General features: G+C 33.9%; 3 protein-coding genes and 1 long non-coding RNA gene across 5 annotated transcripts; 1 reads left to right on the top strand and 3 right to left on the bottom strand.

The window, feature by feature from the left end:
* Positions 1-3,704: 3,704 nt before the first annotated feature.
* LOC140812657 (protein TUNICAMYCIN INDUCED 1-like) lies at positions 3,705-6,662 on the bottom strand. The gene is made up of 4 exons (XM_073170988.1): positions 6,380-6,662; positions 5,933-6,280; positions 4,597-4,954; positions 3,705-4,340 (listed from the first exon to the last, which is right to left on the bottom strand). Exons 1-4 carry the CDS (start codon positions 6,533-6,535, stop codon positions 3,871-3,873), a joined length of 1,332 nt encoding a protein of 443 aa, XP_073027089.1. The 5' UTR covers positions 6,536-6,662; the 3' UTR covers positions 3,705-3,870.
* Positions 6,663-10,553: 3,891 nt separating this feature from the next.
* LOC140812829 (uncharacterized) lies at positions 10,554-11,591 on the top strand. Its single transcript, XR_012113763.1, has 3 exons — positions 10,554-10,744; positions 11,084-11,165; positions 11,323-11,591. It is a non-coding gene; the product is annotated as an uncharacterized lncRNA (long non-coding RNA).
* Positions 11,592-12,327: 736 nt separating this feature from the next.
* Positions 12,328-19,098, bottom strand: LOC140813112 (uncharacterized). The gene is made up of 8 exons (XM_073171545.1): positions 18,287-19,098; positions 17,828-17,953; positions 17,561-17,758; positions 17,059-17,283; positions 15,852-16,970; positions 15,164-15,451; positions 13,890-14,334; positions 12,328-13,559 (listed from the first exon to the last, which is right to left on the bottom strand). The coding sequence occupies exons 1-8, from the start codon at positions 18,905-18,907 to the stop codon at positions 12,697-12,699; spliced, it is 3,885 nt and encodes a 1,294-aa protein (XP_073027646.1). The 5' UTR covers positions 18,908-19,098; the 3' UTR covers positions 12,328-12,696.
* An 887-nt stretch (positions 19,099-19,985) lies between these two features.
* On the bottom strand, positions 19,986-22,795 carry LOC140812083 (uncharacterized). 2 transcript variants are annotated; one of them, XM_073170280.1, is made up of 5 exons: positions 22,652-22,795; positions 21,335-22,535; positions 20,912-20,991; positions 20,544-20,808; positions 19,986-20,474 (listed from the first exon to the last, which is right to left on the bottom strand). In XM_073170280.1, exons 2-5 carry the CDS (start codon positions 22,080-22,082, stop codon positions 20,212-20,214), a joined length of 1,356 nt encoding a protein of 451 aa, XP_073026381.1. In that variant the 5' UTR covers positions 22,083-22,535; positions 22,652-22,795; the 3' UTR covers positions 19,986-20,211. The 2 variants fall into 2 exon arrangements, with proteins under 2 accessions (XP_073026381.1, XP_073026380.1); XM_073170279.1 differs by lacking the exon at positions 22,652-22,795 and having other exon boundaries at positions 21,335-22,645.
* Positions 22,796-24,391: the final 1,596 nt, after the last annotated feature.

The following is a 24,391-nucleotide window of genomic DNA, read 5'->3' as shown; positions in this document are numbered from 1 at the left end:
TATCAAATGGCAGTAAACATTATTTTATAATATTCATTGAATTATAGTCGGAAAACTTGGTATATTTCCTGCTAGAAAAATCTGAAGCCTTTAATGTTTTTAAGAATTACAAAATAGAATAAAAATATATTTCAGTCAAATAGTTTCATAAAATACTTAAAAACATTGAAATGAGACATTGAAAGCATACAACAATCAACATAATCTATAAAAAGATAAGTGCTTATTCTAATTCATATAAGATTTCATCGTACACATGTACTAAAATTAACTCATGTAATCTCATCAACCGTAAATACAATGAAACCTTTACAGGTGAATTTCAAATCTTTTTTAGTATACACTTTCCCCAGTTTCTTAAGGGTTTGTCCTCACAAAAAAACAAAAATTAACGATCTTAAGAGTTTGTCCGCACAAGGCACCTAGGTCTTACCATCCTCCTTTTCTTAAAAAGTGAGAAACATTGGAAAATAACAGAAAGTCGAGGAAACAGACGATTGTAAATTTCAGAAAATATTATGTGTTCAACAATACACATAATTACTTTATTTACTATATTATTTCGATAAAGCTGGATTAGTTCGAGTTAAACATTAGAGAAAATGGAGGAACCTGGAAAGGATAACATCTTCAAAAAAAAATAGAAGCATAGAGATTTTACGAGAGTGATGGAGGTCAGGCGCAGGAGAAAAAATAAGGAAGAAATAGGAATTTTTATATAAAACTTAAAAGTATAAAATTCTACCCTAATTTGGCGGCCAGCCCGCCCCGTTTAGGCCCGCCCTGTCTTTGCCAACAACCCAAACGGGCTCTCAGCCTGTATGGTCTGCCTCCAAACGGACTGCTATTTTATCAACAACCCAACCCGCTCAATTTTATTGTAGTACGGGCCGGGCCGCCCGACGGACCTGACCCAATTTGACAAGCCTAATACCATAGGAAGCATGGATTGGGCAGAAACCACGTGTAGATTATTTCAGAATAATTGGATGTATTGCATTTTCTCATGTTCCATATCACAAAAGAGAAAAGCTTGATGACAAAATAGAAAATTGTATTTTTCTTTGTGTTAGTGATCACCCGAAATCATACAAATTATTCAATCCCATCACAAAGAAAATTGTTATTGGTCGTGATGTCATTTTTTATGAAGAATAATGCTGGACTCATGATCAAAATATTTTTAGACGACAAATTAAAGTTAATTTTGATGGAGAAAATGGAGAAGAAATGCAATATCTTTTAGATAATGCACAATCTGTAGAGAACAAGCAACAATCAAAAATCAATCAACACATTTCAGCCAATGAGACAAAAAATGAACAAAGCTCTTTACAAGTTAGAAGAAGCACGACATGGATGACAGATTATGATGTAACAATTATTAATCAAATTGAAAATCCATTTTTCATTTTGCTCTATTTTCATATTTTGACCCCCATTAGCTTTCGAAGTTTCCGTCAAAGAATCAAAATGGTGAAAAGCAACGATGCTAAAATCGCAGTCATCAAGAAAAATAATACTTGAGAAAGCTTTCAAAATGTCAAAATAATACTTGAGAAAGCTTCCAAAATGTCAAAAAACAATAAGTATGAAGTGACTAAGTTGAAAGAAAATGGAGAAATCGACAAATCCAAGGCACATTTGGTAGCAAAAGTTTACAAATAAGAGTTTGGAGTCAACTATAAAAATTGTGGTCTAGTTGCAAGGCATGATACGATCAGATTGACAATTGTCATAGCAGCGCAATATTCATTGTCTATCTTCCAATTGCATGTGAAATCGACGTTTTTACATAGAGACTTGGAAGAACAATTGTATATCGATCAACCTCCTGGTTATATTATGTTTGGAAATGAGCATAAAATGTATAAATTGAACAAGATTTTGTATAAGATAAAGCAAGTCTCAAGAGCATGATATAGTCGAATTGAGACATATTTTTTAAGGTGTGTTTTTAAAAATGTCCATTTTTTTTACAAAATTTGAAGATGATGGAAAAATGCTCATTGTTTGATTATATGTTGATTTATATTCATTAGTAATGATAATGCCATGTTTGAAAATTTAAAGGAGTCCATAACGGTTGAGTTTAATATGTATACATTATTTTCTTGGTATTGAAGTAGTTCAATCTATTGATAGGATTTTTGTTTCCCAAAAATTATGTTTGAGAAGTTTTGTGAAGATTAAAGATAAAAAAAATGCAATTGTACAAGTACTCCCATAGAGGATTTTAAAAGATACATAGAAAATCCTATAGAAATGCATCTTTTAAATTCCAAGAGGATTTTACGATACTTGCAAGGAACAACAGAACTTGGTCTCTACTATAAGAAAGGAGAACAATCAGATCTGATGGCTTTTGTAATAGTGATTATGCAAAAGATCAAGACGGTAGAAAAAGCACTTAAGATATGATTTTCTCTTAGGTATGAGAGTTGTTTCATGGTCTTCGTAGAAGCAATCATTCGTTACTTTATCAATAACTGAACCTGGATTTGTTGCAGCAACTTTATGCGGATGTCAAGCTATTTGGTCGAAAAAAATTCTTGAAGAGCTTAAATTAAAGAATCACGAGCCTATTGCATTTTATTATGATAATAATTTAGACAAAACTATCAAATAATTCGTTCCTGCATGGAAGAAGCATGCACATTAATGTGAAATATCATTCTTTAAGAGACATCACAAAGAATGAAACAATTGATCTGATCTTTTGCAGAAGCGAAGACCAAGTAGCTGACATGTTTACCAAGTCTCTCAATCTGCATGTATTTCAGAAACTAACAGAGCTAGTTGGTACTAACGCACTACAGAAGAGGTTTGAGGGAGGGTGCTCTTATTAAATCGGTGTTGCCCTTATCAATTTAAGGGAGAGATTGTTGAAATTGTAAAAAACTTGTTTTAAAGTTTTAGTCATCTGCCTAGTCAGATGAAGTCTGTTAGTTGTGGTTGATTAGCAATAAAGTATTACAAGAAATACTTATCTTTGCATATTTATTATTAGTGATCAAGTATTGTTTCTATTTTTATGGTTATTTTCGTTGGTGTGTATGTCTATAAAAAGCTCGTTGATCAATAAACAAGATATATAGCAGAAAATAGATTTATTCTTTTTGTTTGATTTATATTTTACTCCATCACTTTCTTAATTTTTCTACAAGTGGATTGTAATGATCATGGTCCATAGACTGATTCAACATGAGTCTCAACTCGTACTCATGTACCACTATTAACCATGAGCAGTATCTCATACACATGCATTGTCACTCATAAAATATCTTACAACTGGAAAGTGGTTTTTTTCGCTTCCGTGACACTCGAACTCAGGACCTTCAAACTTAAGTACATAAATTCCTAGCTGGAGGTCCTGAGTTCGAGTGTTGGAGGAGACAAAAAAAAAACCACTTCTAATTGGTACCAACACTCTAAGAATCTAAGTCCTGCATTCGAGTGTTGAGAGAGAGAAAAAACCATCTCCCAGGGATGTGAATGGCGATGTATGAGCATGAGCTATGATCTGGACCAACCTATGACTCATGATCAATAGTCGTGCATGGATATGGGTTGAGATTCATGTTAAGTCAATTTTTAATAGTTTTTTTTTATAATGTTGTATGACACATAGTTACTCCCATATATTATACAACACAACCAATTGTGATTATCAAAATAACGATTTAGAGTTACGCCACCAGCTTTACAAACCACAAGATATACATATTTGCCATTAAAATTTTCATTTACACCTTTAAAATTCATACAAGGGAGTATGGCTTATAAATCCTACATTTCACATAAAAAGGGGTAGAAAACAACATTACAATTTACTACATTCCTCGACAAAATCTCATCCTCCATAAGAATTCAAAGTGAGAACGGATTCTGAGGTGTATAAACTATAGGAATCTTCGACATGGAGGTGTTACCGTTAAGGATGTTGGCTGCCACAGAATCCCCTGCTATCACAGGATTCACCTGTACGACCTTCTCTGGAACAACCTTATTCCCATCAACCTTAGCCAACACCTCAAAATGCATCATTACAGACTTAGGCTTAGTTCTCCATTCTGGGAATCCCTCAAACGAGAATTCATTCCCGTCTTTTATCTTCTTCTCAACTCCAAAACTTATCTTTACAAAAGTTTGGGCAGCTACATCAGCCTTCAAAAGCTTAAAGGAACCCTCCTTGTTAGCTTTGGAGCCCAAAACAGAAGAGAGCAGCGCTTCGAAACCAAGCAAGTTCGAGTTCGAGCCATTAATGGATGTGACAGGCCACAATGTGCTAAACTGGTCAGGTGCGAGAAGAGCAGTTGCTTCTCCTTTGAGATCAATGCCTGATACAGAGTGCATTTTGTTAGCATAATTATTTCGAGAGCGCTCTTTAAGATGTCGCAACTTGTAAAATTGGTTACAATATTGGAGATCTAGCAGCCAAAAAATATTTCCCAGCTTGTGCCTCATTTTCCCTTTTCTAAAATGTTTGGTAACTATTATATCTAAATATAGGCGCGGTTGGTTCCACTTTAGTTAAGAAAGTCACCTTCAATAATAACTACTTCTTAAAGTTGAGTCTTTTACATCCAAACTCACCCATATTGTTTGATTCCATGAAGTTTCTCTTTGATGCTGAGGAAAGCTCAACTAGACCAGGGGCAAGGCGCTTAAGCTTGAGTTTGTTAGTGGAAGACGAGGACGATGAAGAAGGGGACGTGAGTGATGTCGGGCCAACAATTCGAAGGGAAACGAGAGGACCATTGGGGGAAGAAGCAGCATGTCGCAGATGCTTTGCCAGAGTCAAAAGGCCCCAAGCAAAAGCATTATTTGTTCGATTCAATGGAAGTGGAAGCTCGAGAGGATTCCGCAGGCTTACTGATCTAGCACCCGTTACAGTGACCACCGCACCATCTGCCAGGATTACTTTCTTTAGAACACCAGCATCCACATCATGCTGCATAAAATTTTAACCAAAAAGATCACAGTGAAGTCAGTATAATGAAGAGGAAAAGAAACGTTGAATTGCAAGAGATATCCATAAATGTGACAGATATTAAACAATATTCAATCAACAACTTAATGACTAAAGCTCCATATTTGAAAAACCTTTAAATCTAGAATAGGAAAAACGGAAATTCGAGTGTTCATAATGTCATCGAGTTGAAAAATCGATTCCTCTAGCCACAAATGCGGAAAAATTATCAATAAAGAAACCAAAACAATCTAAAACATCAATAAATTCATCAATGAATCTAATGCATAATCAAATATCATATTTTATCCTAAGATGAGTTGTTCATTTTCCAATTCAACCACCGAACACGAGCATGATGTGGAATCCCCAAGAACCAAATAAAAAGGGAAGATGATTTGAAGAATCAAACGATGATTCATGATAATTAGTTTTATATTATACAAGTTAATGAATTATATTATTACTATCTTGATAATAAGTCTCCTCCCGCCGACTATACACGTAAATCTCCTCAAATTTGTGTCAATTGCATTGAATTTATATCATGATGTATTTTTTTTGTTTATTTGATTGTTGTGTCACACTTTTCTCCAGTGATGATAGATGAATGAAATATTATATTTCATTTGGATAAAAGAGTAATTCTGTGTTTTTAAATTCCAAATCCCATCAAATCTTATCAAATTTGATGGGATTTGGATATTCTTATTGAAATCCTATGAACTCCCATGAAATCTAAGCAAATCCGAATTCCATTTTGACTCAAATTGCCAAAAAACATAAAAATAGGAAGTTGAATCCCATCCCTCAATCCCACAAATTGGGTTGCCAACCACAGTGTCAGTATATAGGTCACACCTAGTCCTACAAGATAAAACACAATGCACGTTTGCTCAAAGCTGAGTGATCAAATTTCATAGAAGCAACTTTTGTCAATCCCCAAAAACATGAACTTACAGGCAAAGAAATTCTCATGTCCTTGGCATCCTGAATCCAGAGCTCCATTGGACCCGCCAATTGAAAAGGAGCAAGAACTGGCATCTGATCATCCAGTCGCCGCCTGTCCACTAGCCTATTTTCGTACCCGGGCTTTCTCGGATCTTCCATTTGAAAAATGGGCAGATCCACGTATTCCCAACGCTTCACATCCTCCAACAGTTTAAAGGGTAAAACTTGATTATCTATCTCGACGTCGAATTCATATGCTACTGACTTCCCCACCAAAGCGTCCCTCAAATCGAAACCTGATATCTTAATTTCGTCGGATTGGAACCCTAATCCTTTCACGATGGTTTCCTTCAAATCCTATACCAAACAACAAAATTAAATAAATATCAACTCAATGGGATTCCGATGAGAGGAGGAAATTTCGATCAAATTAACGAAAATCCAGAAGTTTCCTACCTTAATAGCCTTAGGATACACAGCATCGAAATCTTGGGTGGTAACCGAGGCAGCAGATGACGAGACTCGAATTAAAATCAAAACCAAACAAAACGATGCAGCAAGATACGGCGATCGAAACCGCGATTCCATGGAAAACTTATAATGTAATAACATCAAAAAATTGTCTTCCTCTCCTTCGCACAAATTCTACCGTGGATCAAATACGAGCAGAGGAATTGTGTGATTTGCTCTTCTTCACCGACCCACGTTTACCATTAAGCCAATGGCTATAAGTTTCTTACGGAGAAATTTTGTTATTATTTAACGAGAGATATGTCACATTTTGATAAATGGAAACTTGTATTCAATTTTCTATGATTTAAAAATTATTAATGGCAAAAACTTGTGTGAGACGGTCTCACGGTCGTATTTCGTGAGACGGATCTTTATTTGGATAATCCATAAAAAAGTATTACTTTTTATGCTAAGAGTATTACTTTTTATTGTGAATATGGGCAGAGTTGACCCGTCTCACAGATTGAGATCCGTGAGACGGTCTCACATGAATTGGTCGTATATATAATATTACTCTTGAACATTGTATATATTTTATATGATATTTATATTAACATCGATGAAGTGACAATCAGCTATTAGACGTAAAAAAAATTAGACATCTAATAAGTAATTAGCACTTCATCGGTGTTTCAAATAAGGGCATCAACACTGAAGGGTTTATATTTTTATAAATCACCCGCTAAACCTCATTCCTGCAATCGGTAGATGTCATCCTACTTATGTGGGCACTACTCTCATTTCATTTTAGCGGGTAAGATCTTGTCACACATACAATTTCAAAAAAAAATGGGTCTTATATATGCATGGACAAATCTTAGACATCCATCCTATCATGAGGGCAATGCACACATGAGTAGGATGAAATAAACCCCTGCAACCGGGTTTTTAATATTTTTTTATAAACCGATCCCAACATCTTGGGGTTTTTAACTATCGTCCTACCCAATACTCTCAAAATTTCTCAAATATTCAATATGTACCACGACGTATCCATAATTTTCAGATTCCTCCAAAATTTTCAATTAATCTGAAAAATGATCATCGACCTCCATATATTATCCTCATGAATATTTTTCGATGATAGACGATCAATTTTTCATGGGGCCTCCTTCTCCTTGTGAATTTCATAATCCAGAAGCATCCACATTCCATTCAGACGAATCAAGAAGGGCCAGTTTAGAGGATCTTGGTTTTGAGAGAGTACTAGTTTTTCACCCGTGCGATGCACGGACAATTATTTTATCTAATTGATTATTAAAATTAGTATATATGATAATTTGTTTACTTTCTCTATAACTTGACTTTTTATCAAAGTGAAATGTTTATTGTTTTCATAAATATATAGATCTTAACAATTAAATACTGAATAAAAGAGCCATTATTGTATTTTGGCTGAAAATTAATATCACGCTTGTATTAGACAATGAATGACATGACATAATGTGTTTATCAATAAATTTATGTGCCATGTAGAAAACAATAACTGTAACAAAATAAAATGATAAACATGATACAAACTTCTAATGTGGTTTTAATTTCAATAAATAGTATAAATTTAAATATCAATAAACTAAATGGATTATAGATCATACAATTAGAAAACAAAAAGAAATTACAAATTTTGAAAAACTTCCTTAAATATAACATTTGTTGTTGAATTTTCGGGTTGCTATCACTATCACATATCAAAACTTTTAGACTCTTAGGATTCATAACTCTGGATACAGCAACGTACGACTGACCATGACTAAAAACAGAGTTATTTAAAAAAAGTCCTATATGAGACAATGATTGCCCCTGACTTTTGTTGATTATCATTGAATATAATACAATCAAAGAATACTGAACTATCTTTGTTGAAATTTAAAAGGAAGCCTTAGATAAGAAGGCGTCAATGACATTCTTGGAATAAACACTTTATGACATGCATTACTTCCAGTAAGAAATTTTCCTTCCAAACATGATTTCCGAGCCTTGTCACGATCAATCTAATGTTATTGCATAATTCAAGAGAATGATCTATGTTGGAGATAAAGTATTAATTCTAAAAGAAACATTTATAATGATAACTCACAAGATAAATTTATTCAAGTATAAAAAAAATAGTAATTGGTATTTAATATAAATTTATTTAACATGGATTATTAATAATAGCCTACTAACAACTCCATAATCAATTTTGGCCTTGAAGTAATTTAACAAACAAAATTTTCCTGTTAAGTATGTCAAATTTCATATATATATTTTAATTCTAAATATGTTAATTAACAATTTTTTCTTGTTTATATTATTTTGCATGAATAAAAAAATAATAAAAATGATAGTTTATATTAAATTGACTTACGATTATTTTATAATAATCTATAATAATTCGAGAATGGTTGGTCTAAGATTAAAGTTAATATATTGAAGAGAAAAATGATTTTATACTATCATTGAAATAAATATATTAGATCTCAAAAATAACACCAAATTAAAAATAGTTCATCTAAAATATAGATGAAATTTTTTAATTATACTAACTTTACATCTATATATATGTGTCATTAATTTTAAATTAATAAAATAATTTCAGCGGAGCACAATTTTTGAAACATGTTTCAAAATTTCAGAATTCATATTTAAATTTTGAATAACATATTTAAAATTGCTTGTGAATGTAGATTTAGACGAAATTACTGAATTTAAAAAAATTAGTTCTCATTAATTTTATTGAATGTGATTTAAAAATATTTTTTTAACATGTAAAAAATTAAAAATATACTGATTCTCGAAAATTAAAGAATTAAATTTGTATTAAGATTAGTGGCCGACATCAATATACTAAACATGAAAGCATCATGTCATTGCCTTAGTCTATCACAATCTACACTTTTGGGGTTTTTAACTATCGTCCTACCCAATACTCTCAAAATTTCTCAAATATTCAATATGTACCACGACGTACCCATAATTTTCAGATTCCTCCAAAATTTTCAATTAATCTGAAAAATGCTCATCGACCTCCATATATTATCCTCATGAATATTTTTCGATGATAGACGATCAATTTTTCATGGGGCCTCCTTCTCCTTGTGAATTTCATAATCCAGAAGCATCCACATTCCATTCAGACGAATCAAGAAGGGCCAGTTTAGAGGATCTTGGTTTTGAGAGAGTATGTCTCTTGTGAGACGGTCTCACGAGTTTTTATCTGTGAGATGAGTCAACCTTACCGATATTCACAATAAAAAGAAATATTTTTTCATAGATGACCTAAACAAGATATCCGTCTCATAAAAATACGACCCGTGCGACCGTCTCACACAAGTTTTTGCTGCAATGAGAATGAGTCTGCAACGCCATCTTCGGTACTGGAGTGTCAAATTCGTCTCCATTTGGTCTCGATAACATCACTCTCGATAGCAATACAGAGACGTGCTATGTAGAAGATGATCAAAAGAAGAAGAAGACTACTCGGTCACTAGAAGAAGACCAGGTGCTTGATCACTGTAAGCACCAATCCAGTTATTGGAAATGTACAAAAGGAGGAAGCTTTCTGGTAACGTACGTATTACAGAAGAGTACAACGTACATCGGTCTGGATTTCAATAGATAGACAATTGAAGCAGGTAAAATCACATTTCTTTAACTTTCAAGGTTGGTGAGTGAGTTTAGTGTTATTTATATTATATGATAATTCGACAATAATTTTTGATATATTATTTTGAATTCTATATTATTGTTCATATTAAGTTAATAAAAAAATATTTCTTTACATAAATGAAAGTACACGCAGAACACGTCTTTAAAATATTATATATTATTTATTTAAGTTACCGAATTGAGAGGGAAACATCTCGGATATGACATAAAATAAGCTCCCATTGGCGATGATCTCTTACATGATAAATAAAAAAGTAAATGCAAATTGACACCTTAGGTGCAAAGTAAGACCGACCCATTTCCAATCTTTCTTAGTTGCCACACGCACACATTTCCACTTGTCTCGCCGACTTATTACTGTTATTATATAGATATATACACACGCATTTACGACTTCTTTCTAGAGCTTTCTTGTCACATCTATGCCTATATATATATATATATATATATATATATATATATATATATGCACATTAGAATCCTTCCCTAACATTGATACGACAATTTTGATAATCTTTTTATTTCTTCCATTGTAAGAAAACAAGAAAAGATTTGATTTTGATCGGGATTTACCATTATCCAACTGCAATCTATATCTATTGATCATGGGAAAGAAGATGAAGGACCAACCGATGTATGGCTATCCATACCCTGCTCAAGGTATATTTTCAATCCACCCTTTCGGTTGTTGTTTCTTGATTTCTTGGTGTTTTGGGCTCTGTTTTATGCAAGACAAGATTACATTTTTATACCTTTAGGTTGTAGTAATAATTGATCGAATACTAATGTAGTGTTGGCAGCTAAATTTGGCTCCTTTTAATTGTAGCACGATTAGCAATATACGATGAAAAATACTAAATTTGCTAATGAGAAATATAAGAAAGACCTGTGAAGTTCTCGTGCGTTATTTCGTGCGTTTATGCACAGAATTGCGAATATTCTTCTATGTTCTGTGATGTTTCTTGGGATATAAATCATGCAAATGGTGTGTTAAAACAGGTCGTTATCATGGACAACCGATGATGGCACCGCAGTACGCAGCTGCGCCGCCGAGGCGGAAGATGGGATTTTTGCAAGGCTGGTAGGTTGATCGAAATTTTTTGGGTTGATTGTTTGTATTTTTATAAAAAAAAAAAAAAAATAGTTATTAGTATTTTAAAATAAATTCTTGTTGTAATAATTTAATCTTTTATTTTAATTTTAAAAATATATTCATTACATTTATTTACTTCTGGCAGCCTCGCGGCGTTATGTTGCTGTTGCTGCGTGGAGGAGTGCTGTGACATCTTAGGCTCTTGTTGAGGATCCGAAGACCATAATTTTTCTTATATTATTGATATTATTATAAGGCAGATAAATAAATAAATACATAAATAATTTTAGAATTCTTATGTATTTCTTCTTTCTTTTTTCTAGAATGGATGATGGGTTGGTTTCTCACTTTTGTTTGTATGATCGGTTTATGGTGTAAATAGTTCAATAAAAAAAATTATAGACCAAGTGAAATAATTACAAAAATATTTTCTTACAATAAAAGTAATAAAAATCACATGTCTTAAGAATTATGTCAATAGATGAGGCATGTGGAATTATATATTATTATAACATGACATAATAATCAAAATAAAAAATCCAACAAAGTGGCAAAAGTACCACAGATTACAAAGTTCTAAAAAAAATATTATTAAGGGAGAATTTTTTTTAAATAACTTAATTTTAGTTTGGTAGATATGTAGATACTTGTATCATAAAGCCACTAATTACATTATATGTTTATTACATGATATTTTCATCAATATTATCAAATTATTCAAATTTACTTGTAACCTTACAGAATTATTCAAACAATATATGAGACTAGATATGTAATAAAACAAATATAATGGGAATCAACATAAATATGTTTTCCTATTGTTGTTCTATTTTATCATGAGTAAGCCTCTCGTGAGACTATCTCACGAATTTTATCTGTGAGATGGATTAATCCTAGTAAAAAATAATATTTAATATGTTTTCATGGCTCAAATAAGAAATATATCTCACAAAATACGACCAATGAGATCGTCTCACACAAGTTTTTGTTTTTTATCATCGTTATTTTAACATTAGTATTTATATCGAAAGAAAGATAATTGATTATACCTGTATGAACTCAATCTTTATAATATTGTCTCTAATATTAATTTTTAGACACGAGTCATAAATCTGTGTTAATTTTCAGCCCAAGCCCAACACACTTGAAAGATAAATAAAACTAAATATAAGAAAACACAAGTATCCAAAAGTGTTATGTATCAGCAGGAGATACACACAAATCCAAACCAAAAAGGTTCACCAGGAGAAAACAAATAATCAAAATTTATGGCCCTTAAAAGAACAAAAATGCCAAAGTAGGCACCATCACATCCCTCCAATTGGTACCTAAACAAGGGACGATCAATCCACGGCCGTCTCTTAAATATCTTTCTCAGAAAGTTGGTATTCATTTGTGTGATCTTTTGCTCTCAAGAGCTATCCCAATAAGCGCATACGTTTGTCGAATTATTGGAGCCCGAAAAATGAATCCGAGAAATAGCAAGAATACAGTTTTCGCCACCGCCAAGATACCATTTTTATTGCTGTTCTCGTTTTTTTAGAGCAAGAAACACGTCGCCAAGTTGGGATTCGCAGGAAACATGACCGTCTGGTTCCAAAGCTTTGAGGAAACTAGAGGACAGATTACAAGTAGTTAAAATCTGGAAGACCTTGCCACAGAATCTTCGCACATCAGCTCGTCTTGACTGCTTTTCGGGCATGTTGGTTACCATATGGTTGATCAAACTGCACAGTTTTGGAAGATGGCTTTTCAACATCTTTTTTGTGGATTCTGCTCCATCTTCATCAGCATTGGTAGAATGGAGTGACTTTAATATCTCGGACACCAAATCCAGGGCTTCAACTTGACGAAATTGTGATTTGGCACTACCACATCTCTCCAAAAGGAACCCAAACAGGTGTCGACCAATCCACGGCCGTCTTTTAAATATTTCTTTCAGGAAGTCCGGCTTCATTTGTGATTTTTTGCTATCAAAGTAGGCCACTAAAGCATTCTTAAATATATCACCAACTTTTTGCAATTCAGACTCTGAGAAGTTTCTGGCATCAATTATTTTTAGCATCCAAAATGTCGAACTTTGAGCAAGTGAATTGATCATTTTATACCGATTCCAGGAAGCAGATTGCTTCTTCTTTGATGGGTTCGAAGCAGATTTTTTCCTCTTGAATGGCTTTGCTGCCAATTTCAAGTACTTCTCCAAAAGTGATTCAAGCACTGCAAGCTGCACTGTCTCACCTCTGGGATAGTCCTTGGCTTTAAAAATTTTCTTCTGTATAATTCCCCAGATGCGCTGACCAAGCTGCTCGCTACCTTCTGTTGTTTGTGGATTAATGAATGCTTGAGCAAGGTTTGAGAACATTTTCAATACCTCTGTTTTACCTGTGGCATAGAAGGTGAAAGATGTCAATATTTTTACGCCACAACCATTCATGTAATACAAGTTACAGGATAAAAAATATAAAGGATGTAGATCAAAAGATACTTTGGATCAACCCAATGATCTCTATTATCCATATCTTATACGACAGCTCTTCAGGATAAATCAAAGTTAAAACAAAGAGATCGATCAAATCCAGACAACTATTTCTGTATAATCGAATCACCAACCAATGAATTATAAAATAAATAGAAAGAAGTCTTAGTAAGAAGAATGGTAAGGCCAAACCAAGCAAACGCAAAGTTTTAATAACGATGTATAATTAAGCTTGCCTGGATTTTCGTGTAGATAAATCTCCAGCAAAGACAGAACTCTAAGCTTAAAGAGCACCAGCTGAGAATGGGCTGTTTCACCTCCAGCTTGGTTTTTCCGTTCCTTCAATATTCTTGTAAGATAAATATCTATCCCGAACATTGCATCATCGTCCATCCCATCATCTGAATCATCATCAGAAGCCTCGGGAAGTTTATTGGGAATGGTCTCCATCCCTACCACTGCCTCAGAATCGTCAGTCTGTTCATCGGTGTCTACAGTTTCGGCTGTCTCAGCTTCATCAGATTCCATCGCATCTTCAACACCAAGAAGTTCTTCATCTGAGTCATCTGAGTCATCATCATCCGTATTCTGATGTCTAGCAGGTTTTAAATCTTTTTTGATGACCCTCAACATCCTCAGTAACCCATCATTCGTGACCTCACTAGAAAAGTATTTGAAAACCTGTGAAGTGATAACAATTATTATTCCATAAATAACAAAAGCAACAAGGCTAGGCTGAATATCCTTGTGCCAATTTATTCAAGGCCAAGCAACAGAAAAAAGAGAACATCAAATAATACTCCAGCCTACGGTCATATACTCGCACAGCCTAGAGGAATGCAAATATATGAAGATTTTCATTTCTCAGAAAAGCTCAGGTCAATGTGTTCCTTATATACTGAAATCAAAGATTATTCAAGGAATATGATAGCATGATAGCATAATTATCAGGCAATGCTGTACCTCTTCACCATGTCTATCGGTTCACTTCAGCCAACTTCACACGTAGACTATGAAGTATCATTAAAAGAAACATGTGATTGTTTGGACAAATAATTCATTGTAATGTCAATCATTTTATCGTTTACCGCAAATGCTACAACTATATGATAACTCTACATACATTGCACACATTTATTGACAGTAAAACAAGTGGAGCATCATATAAGCACACATGAAGTGTATTCCACGAAAATTATTATTAATCAGCATTTATGCTTGAATAATAAAATAAATGAGCTAAAAAAGGTTTGGAAAACAAAAATGACTGCAGGTAGGCAGGGGCTGAAACGTGACAGACAATATTACAGTATTAATAAAAAATAGATAAATTCATTGAATAATACTGCTCCACCTAAAAAATATTGACACGTTATCTCCCGTGTGATAAGAAATTTAGACCGATAGTTTCCAAGAAAATTAAAGGAAAACAAGGAGAATAACTTGAAACTTCCACCAACTAAGCAGTAAGAAAGTGTCAAAAGACATGGTTTGTGCTGCTGCTACTCACCTGTTCAATAGCAGATCGCAAAGGAGCTGATGACTGCGGCAATAGAGAAAGCATTGTATCAACAACAACATCCATTAACTCAGGAGCATTATCCCCATCTGACTCGTCCTCACTGGAGGACCCTAAAAGATCCGAAGAGCCAAAAGCTTTCTTACAACACATGACAAGTTCAGAGGCCGCTTCAAAGAATTCCCCAGGATGGAGTAGGATTTGAAGCAGCAGTTGTATAAGCAAATATCTCAGAGCATGCAATTTATTTGCATCCATGCCAAGACCACAATTTCGCTCCTACAACAGTGGAATATGTGAACAACCATAAATGTGATGAATGGCGTCACCAATCTATTCAAACATCATGCGAGCAATCAAAATGAGGATTCAACATAATCAAAACCCACTTGAGTGGAGTTCTGGGAACGCATTGAAAATTCCATTTCTGATCATAAATAATAAATAATAAATAAAATAGACAAAGAGAAGGGTTCGATAAGTTGGAAAAACCCAAATCACGCATCCCAAAAAGAAGGAAAAGGAAAAAATAAAATTAATGGAAAGAGAAATTACAGAACCCAACACAATATTACAAAATCTACAAGTTCAAGTAAAAATAAAATGTTCAAGTGAAGTCATCCTCTTGAATATCATGCTATCATGTGAAACAATATGAATTATTACGGGGACAGAGTACCTGTCTTGATAGTTGGCTCTCCATGGCCTGCAGTTTTTTGAAAGCTTTTTCATCATCAATATTCATGATCCTTGACAGAGAAACTGAAGGGATGTTGCATAGTATACTAAGAAACCGCATAAAGTAAGATCCAAGATCATTTGTATCAATACTATTTGCCACGGAATGAGGTCCCTCCCCTTTCTGAGCATTAGCGAGCAACAGTTGTACCTGTTCAACGCATATCTGGCACAAAGTATTAGGAATTGCAGATTTGGGCCACCTAAACTTTTCTTGTAGCTCAAACGATGTTACTTCAGTGCCAAGTGATGATGAAAATAGACCCTGAACAGCCAAAAACTTCAGTACTTCTTTTTGTACACGGAACCTTGCATCTTTATCTAGCTTCAAATGTTTTGAAACACTAGGAAGGGACTCCACAATCCAGCTTTTAAGAAATTCAGAAGTTCCTAGTGACCCTACAGCATCCTTGTCTTCAATGGAACCTATCTCTGAATTGTCATCAGTTGTCTGACTCTGATCTGAAGGTTCGTCTGAAGAGTTGCCTTCGTCCAGAAACATGTTTATCAGATTCTGAATAAACAGAACACAGCCAGACTCAGTTTTGAAATCTGCCATCAAATCTTTTACTGTCTTTGACTTGGTAACACAATCAAACCTCCCATTGCTGTGCTTTTGAAGAGCCAAAATAACCTCAGCTCTCTTGACATCATCATGAATGACAAATTCTGACAGTACTTTGAGAAAATGATGAGCAACTTTATAAAGCCAGGAATCTTTTGCCATAAGTATATCCATTAGACATTGAACAACATTGTAGGACAACAACACATGGACACAATAAGCAGGAATTTTTGGAAATAGAAGCAGTACTACATCTAAGGCTAACTTCTTGCGATCATGGGATGAGGGTAAAAGTGAACCTTCAATAATCACTTCACAGAAACACCTAAGATTTCTTTTTACATCTTCTTCCACAGAGCTACCCCTGCGACTTCTTTTGTGCTTCTTGACAGTATTCAGACCTGAGGCTGAATCTATATCAGAAGAGTCAGGTACCAGAATACTTATCAAAACAGGCCAGACACTATGCACCCGTGGCTGAGAGAAGGAAGATTCCTACAATGTATAATGGATAACATATTAATATACACTCAATTTGGCCTCAGAGGCATAAAAATTATAAATAAATGAAAATGAACACCACCTTTAAGCAGATAGAAATATTGGACAGATGATCGGCAGCAAAGAATGCACTTTTACAGTAGGGGGACGGCAGGAGCTTTCCAAATTTACCCTCGACATTAACTTTTTCTTGAATTTTAAGAGCTAGATTCAGGGCATCTGGATTTCCTATTTCAGTTGCTCTGTCAAACCACTCCTGAATTCCTGCTGCATCAACAACATGATTCGACAGTGCCTCAACGGGTAGCTAAACAACATATAAAAAAATGATTAGATGGAGGAAATATAAACAAACCTGTCATTGATTAAATTTGAGGGGGGAAAAGGCAAAGGGTTGAAATTCGAAAGTAGCATGGCTAAAAAGGAAGAATACATTTTAAGATTTAATTTCATGAGACATACCATGAGCCACCATATTACAGGAACCTATAGAATTGAATATCACATAAACAACGTGCAAGGGAAACAGTTTACTCTTGTATCGAGAAACACATTGCTCCTCATAGTTATAAATGATGACGTACCTTCCCAACCATTTCCGATATAACTGCAACGGCAGACTCTTGTAGATACTGTTTCTTAGAAGCAAGTGCAATAAGGCAACTAGTAAATTCTTTGATGTGTGGAGTATTAGCATTCAGAATCCATTCTTCAGTAAGTTTTCCTGATCTTGCAAGAGCCCCATATGCAAATAAACGACCCAACAGACAGTCTCTAGCTTCCTACAAAACCAAGAGAATTTTACATGGAGAAATCAAATCTCAATTACCAAATCAAGGGCATTAACCTACCTGCCCCTTCATAGACGAGGAGACCTCCAACAAGTTAATTATTAGCTTTAACAATGACTCCAATTTAATGCAAGTAACTGTGCCAACTAAAGTTGTGAGGCCTAACGCAAATCCTTGTCTTGCACACTGCAAAAGAAAAAAATAAAAACAAGTAATTAAACAAAGGGCATAATTTCATCCGGAGATAGGTTATATGGTTCTTCCCTCGCTTTCAAACATCATCCATAAGGCAGAAATATGGTTTTTCAGAGGCAGAGCCATAGTAGGCAAGAAGTGCCAACTTCACTCCTAAATTTTCTACAACTTCATATTTTTTATGCAAATCCAGGATTTCCCTCATTTTTAAGGATTTCAATTTTGTCCATCCTACACAAAGATTGTGGCTTTGCTATGGTTAAAAAAGGACTACAATCAATAAGACAAGAAACAAAATGAGAAACATAATAAAAGACAACCAACCTCTCTTGATGAGGATACTCCGCGAATAAGCCTCCGGACAGCATACCTCAATGAAGGGGCGCAGTTATTCAAGCCATCATCCTTCTCTGCTTCCAGTTTCGACTTATCCTCCACCTCATCCTTATTCTCTAACTTATCGTACGCATTCTGAATTTCACTCAACTCTCTAGCCAATACCTTAGCAGCTGCTTCCCGGATGCTTGCATCCGCGGCTGCCAAATCAGTAAATACCCCAATGTGGAACTCGGGCAATATCCCGCCACTACTATTACTTATACTATTATTCTCAAAAATTTCATTTTTTGATTCTAAGTTCGTCGTTTCAGATACAAACTCGCCATTCCTCTCGGCCATGTGCCTTTCCTTGTCCAAAGATTTCCTCTTCTTTTTGGTTTCCATTGAATTCGTAGAGGGTTTGTGAATTTTCGGGGAGGTTAACGCAGCATTAGCTTCATCCTGACCATGGTTTTCAACACCTTCACTTCCCTTCTTTCCTATCTTGACTCTCTTTTTTAATGGCTCTGCACTGGGATTCTCAGTTCCTGAGTTTACTTTCCGCTCAGGAGTTAATTTCATTCCAGATTCTTCCATGGAACTCGATTCCCTCTTTTTGCTACCCATTCTCGTTAATCACAACTACAATTATCTGTAGATATTAGGGTTTCTGATAAGTGGAAATAAGTGAAATGTGGCAAAAAGATCTTACGCGGAAGCAGAGGCGGCGGGGGGAAGATTAGTGGAGGAGAGATGTGTTGGAGAGGGTGGCGGTCGAGGGTCTTCGGAGAAAATTGAGGGTTTCGGCCAAAGGGATGAACTTATATGCTCTTCAGAACAAATATTATAATATATTTTTAATGATAATAACAATAATAATTAATACTTAATAATAAAATATTATTATTATCAATAATTATTTATCATTAAACATATATTTAATTTGATAATCACATAAAATTATTCGAATTCAATTTAAATAGTTTAAACTCTTTCATAAAAAAATAGTATATTTTCATAACTATTTAAGCAAAATATTATGATTTATTATCCATATACATTTTTTTTGATCTCAATCGGATAAGATTTCTCGATCGTCCAACACTTTTTTACTCATTAAACAATTTTATGGTATTTGCTGAACTTAACACTCTCTAAATCGATGAAACGTTTTATTATTCATCATGACTTAGATTTAATATTTTTTTGACCCTTTAAATAAAAAATAAAATAAAAAATTAATTGATCCTTGGTAAATTGAACCATGATTAATCATCAAACTTTTCAACCTAAGATATATAATAGAGATTATATTACATTTATTAGGTTTGTCATATTAAAAAATACTCAATTATATTTAAATAATATATATTTCTTGCGATTTATATAAAATAATAAATAAATATGAAAACTTTTTGCTTTCCATATACTTCTACGAGTAGGTCTTTTATCAGAAGGTCTCACTGTAATTCACAATAAAAAATAATATTCTTACCAAAAAAATTAATATTTTTCATTGATTACCCAAATGAGAGATCCGTCTCATAAAATACGAACGGTGACATCGTCTCACGTAAATTTTTACCTCTTTCTAAAATTTGTACTTTTCTTATATTTAAACAAACTTGACGAGAGTGTTATTAAAATTATTTATTATTTTCATGACAGAATCTGGCTGGCAACTGGAATACTGGGAGGATGAGTCTATGAACGAGCCACTGTCTTCTTATTTTCAAGTAAATTTCTAACAAGTTTTCGATCAACCAGAAGAAATATATATATATATATATTCATGCATTAAAATATCTTACAGTCTCCTCCAAATTCTGGAAAATTCTGAAAAAAATGGAAAGAAATTCAAGAACAAATAATGGAACGGAAGCTATCTGCACACAAATTTACCAGAAAACAAAGGCTGATGAATTTAAGGCCTAAAGCCGCAAGTATCCTTCCTTTTCAGATCTTTCTACCCCAGTTGTCCTGATGTAGGATTTCTTAGTTAAAGAATAACTTTTTTTCAAGACCTCCTTTCTACGCCACTCGGTTATACGATTATAGAGAGCTGGGAAAATGAAGCACAAGAGAACAATCACTAGCATTGTAAAACAGAGAAACATCACGTTGCGAAAGCCGTCCTTCAAAGCTGGATCTCGTTGCACGGTCCATGGAACTCCTCCCACGTTCATCCCGAAGACTGAAAAAGAAAAGAAACTAATTACTGGGTGTGGAAAAGATACAAAGGAGAGCTAGGTGAAGAACTGACCTCCTGTGATTATTGATAATGGAAGAAATATGATGGAAAGGAAAGAAAGATAGTATAGTTTTCTGTTTATTTGCTCGGATTGCCAGCTGTCGAGGCCGGCTTGAATTGCTGTTATACGGTTTGCGATAAACCCAACATTCTCCTTCAGTCTCCTTATACGTCCAATCAACTCCTCTAAGGCGTTTACATCTTCGTGCGCAAACCACTCTTTTGATGAACATTTCTCCTTAACTCGAGGGAATACTTGCTCACCGTGTGCAATCACCTGTAGTTTGGTAAAACATGGATAAGATCAATGAAATTAGAATATGAATCAGAATTTGGCCTCTTCACTAACTTCATTTGACCATGTATCAAATGTTGAGAACCTGTAATAGTCGTTGCAAGTCGAGATGCAACTTTGGAAATTTTCTGTCATCTAACATTTGTTTCTTCAAAGCAAAACCACCTGTAACCAGATCAAAAATTATGTATTACAAAGGCAATGATACTCCAAAAATTGAAATGAAAATCGAATTTCCATCTTATTGTTTGTGAAAGTTTTCATATAATTACAAGAGAGGGTGTGTGTGTGTGTGTGTTAGGTGCACGTAGATGCAGAAAAAAGAACATTGAAAACTTTATGCAGCATTATTAATCGAATTCCAAATGCAGTCACGAGAACTAGTTTCATCTACATACTCCAGCGGCAGAAGATCGACAAAATATGCATAATTTACTGATTCCACAGACAGACCAAGATTAGCATTTTCATGAGATCAGTTCACATATTGCATTCGAAAAAAATGTACCTCTGTCCAGTTCGAACTCGATCGAGTTCATCTCAATCTCAAGCTTGGAAACAACATCTTGAAGTTGATCCACATGAGTATCGATTATATGAACAACAAGATTTGAAACATTTCTAGGAACAGGATTATCAGCTTCCTCAGAATGATTCATCGTCAAAAGAAAATCAAGAACATGTTCTTGAATCACCATCCCACCACCCCTATCCTTCTGCTCTGTATTCCCATAACCAGGACTCTCCACAACCGGAATCTCCGACAGCAAAGACTCGTACACTGGCGAGAATCCCAGTCTCGGAACACGACCCAAAGAAACTGTAATAATCGAACGCTCAGTAACTCTTGCAGCAATTCTAAACGTAAATTTACTAGAAGCAGGACCAGGTGAATTAACTCGGAATACCAGAGCACCATCAACGTACCCACAAAAGGGTCCATTGCTAACGAGTGAGAGTATGTCTTGAAGCTTCAAGGGCGGGCAAAGAACGTCAATAAGATATTGTGCTGATTGTGAAAGTTTCTGGTTTCCTTTCGGAAGCTCGACATGATACCAACAGAATTCTTTGCCTCTACCCTCCATAAGATCCCATTCCTTGTTATAATAACTCCCTTCACCATCGAATATATAAGCTTTCTGTCTCACGGCACCGGGGTAACGGGAGAGGTTAAAATGGCTTTCTTTAGAATTTCTGCCCGCTAGTGGTTCTCTATCTGGATCCTCCCCCTCTCCATTCATATGGTTTAGATCCATTATCTTCCAAAATTATCACTAATTGATAAGTACAGGAAACTAGCAAAGAATTCCAATAATGTACTCTTCTTATTCAACCTTAGCACCCGATTTCAAAGTTCAATTAATATGCATTTAACAAGCAAGATAATATGCCAACTTCTGGATAAAATGTCGGAACAAAAACTTTAGATCATCAAAGAAACAACCGTAAATCCCCAAGATATACCAATATCAAGTCCAGAAAGCACATCTGCAAATAAATAATTCAAAACTCAAGCCCAAGCTTCCATCATCACTTTAACAGAAAAAGAAACCACCGGCCATCCAAATGACTTGCAACCTCAGCAACAATCAAAGATAAATTTAACAAAGCCAAATCCTTCAGCTTTTGTCGACGCAATTCAATGCAGAAAATCAAAGGATTTACCTTTTTAGTTGCCACCACGACTTGAAATTTAAAAGTCAAAACTCCTGAAAAACGAGAACCCAATTGAGAACGATCGAAAACCCACCAAAAAAACCGATCCGAAACAATAAAAAATCAATCTTGAAATAGACTATTTCCAATCAATAATAGACAGACATACCCCCGAAAATACGAAAACCCAGTTGTATTTCTATATTTTCTGGCCGGGGGACAAATAGTACTGCTATCCACACGGGACTAGGACAGATTCAATTATATTCTAGACTCAAGAAACACTATTTCCTCGAAGTTTCTTCACACCCCCAACCTCAGATCTGTATTTAATGCTCACGTTTTATATACGCAGCTAAAAACTTTTTAAAAAAATATTATTACAACAAATATTTTAATAACTTCCCTATTATTTTCGGGATAAGATTTACATATAAATTTGTGATAAAAATATATATATATTTTTTCTACTTTTTTTGTTTATAATCGGAAAAATTACCCTTGACTATATATATATTTTTTTAAAGTCATTCGACTCTTTTAATAACAAGAAGATAAGGTAAATTATGTTTCATAACCATGCTTCAACTCTTTTCAATTTGTATTTTTTTATGGCAAAAACTTGTGTGAGACGGTCTAACGAGTCGTATTTTGTGAGATCTCTTATTTGAGTCATCCATGAATATTATTTTTATTGTGAATATAGGTAGGGTTGACATGTCTCACAGATAAAGATTAGTGAGACTGGCTCACAAGAGACCTACTCTTTTTTTTATATATAAAGTATTAGTAAATGTATAAATTTAATTTGTCATGGCGCCATGTAGAGGTGTATTTCCATTAATAAATATAAAAAGTGTAATTTTGTTAACTAAAAAAATTTCACCTCTAAAGAATTAAAAAAAAATTAACCATATAATATTTTTACTCATAAATAAAATGTTGTATATTTATAAGTTTTGTTGACATGCTATAAATCATAAAAATAAGTAAGTGTTAAAATTCAGCAAACAAGAAATTTAGCATGCTATATTTCGATTAGGGGTGATATCTCGTACCGTACCGAAAATTACGATATTAGAAAATTCATACCGATATCATGTCGAAAATTTGGATACATATAACTAGCATGTTCATTATACCGAAAGTGTACGGTATACTGACATTTCGGTATTATATCGGTATATACCGTTTTATACCGAAAAAAAACTTTACATTTTAAAATGTTTATAAATTTATTGTTTTAAAATATTATATATTTTAAAATTTTTGTATATTTTTTCAATATTTTGGTATTCTGATATACACTGAAATTTTCAAATTGCATATTATTATAGTACCGAAAAATTCGGTATTGCTACCGTATCGTACCGAAATCTTCGGAATACCGAAAATTCGATAAATTCGATATTTTTTTTCATTACGGTAATCACAGTATACCGAAAATTCGATATTTTTTTCCACCAATAATTTAGATAGACCCTTTGCGCATATTTCAGAGGACCTCTCCTCTAAAGTTTTTTTTATGGGTCTACCGAATTCAGATTTTTTTTAAAAAAAGTCTCTACTCCCTATTCTAAAATCTATGTAGTCTACTAAATCGTAATGTTGGTCGATCTCTAATATGTTTTTTTAAATGTTAGAAAACAAATAATCTTGAAATCAAATTATCATATTTCCAATCAATAGAAATAAATTTGTGAGAATTCAGGGGCTCGGAGCCGGCTTTTCATAATGCTTTTTATATATATATATTTTTAAATTTTTTTCATGGTATTTATTTTAAAAACTTACTATGTGATCATCCATTTTTGATAAACTATTTTTTGTAGAGTATTTTTTTTTTTTGGGATAGTTTTTTGTTAGAGTTTTATACCTACTTTAACTGAAAAAATATTTAAAAGAAAAA

The sequence above is a fragment of the Primulina eburnea genome, chromosome 14 (assembly GCF_022965805.1).
Source record: "Primulina eburnea isolate SZY01 chromosome 14, ASM2296580v1, whole genome shotgun sequence".
NCBI lineage: Eukaryota > Viridiplantae > Streptophyta > Magnoliopsida > Lamiales > Gesneriaceae > Primulina > Primulina eburnea.
Note: the sequence above shows the minus strand (reverse complement) of the source record. Positions and strands in the feature narration are given on the sequence as shown.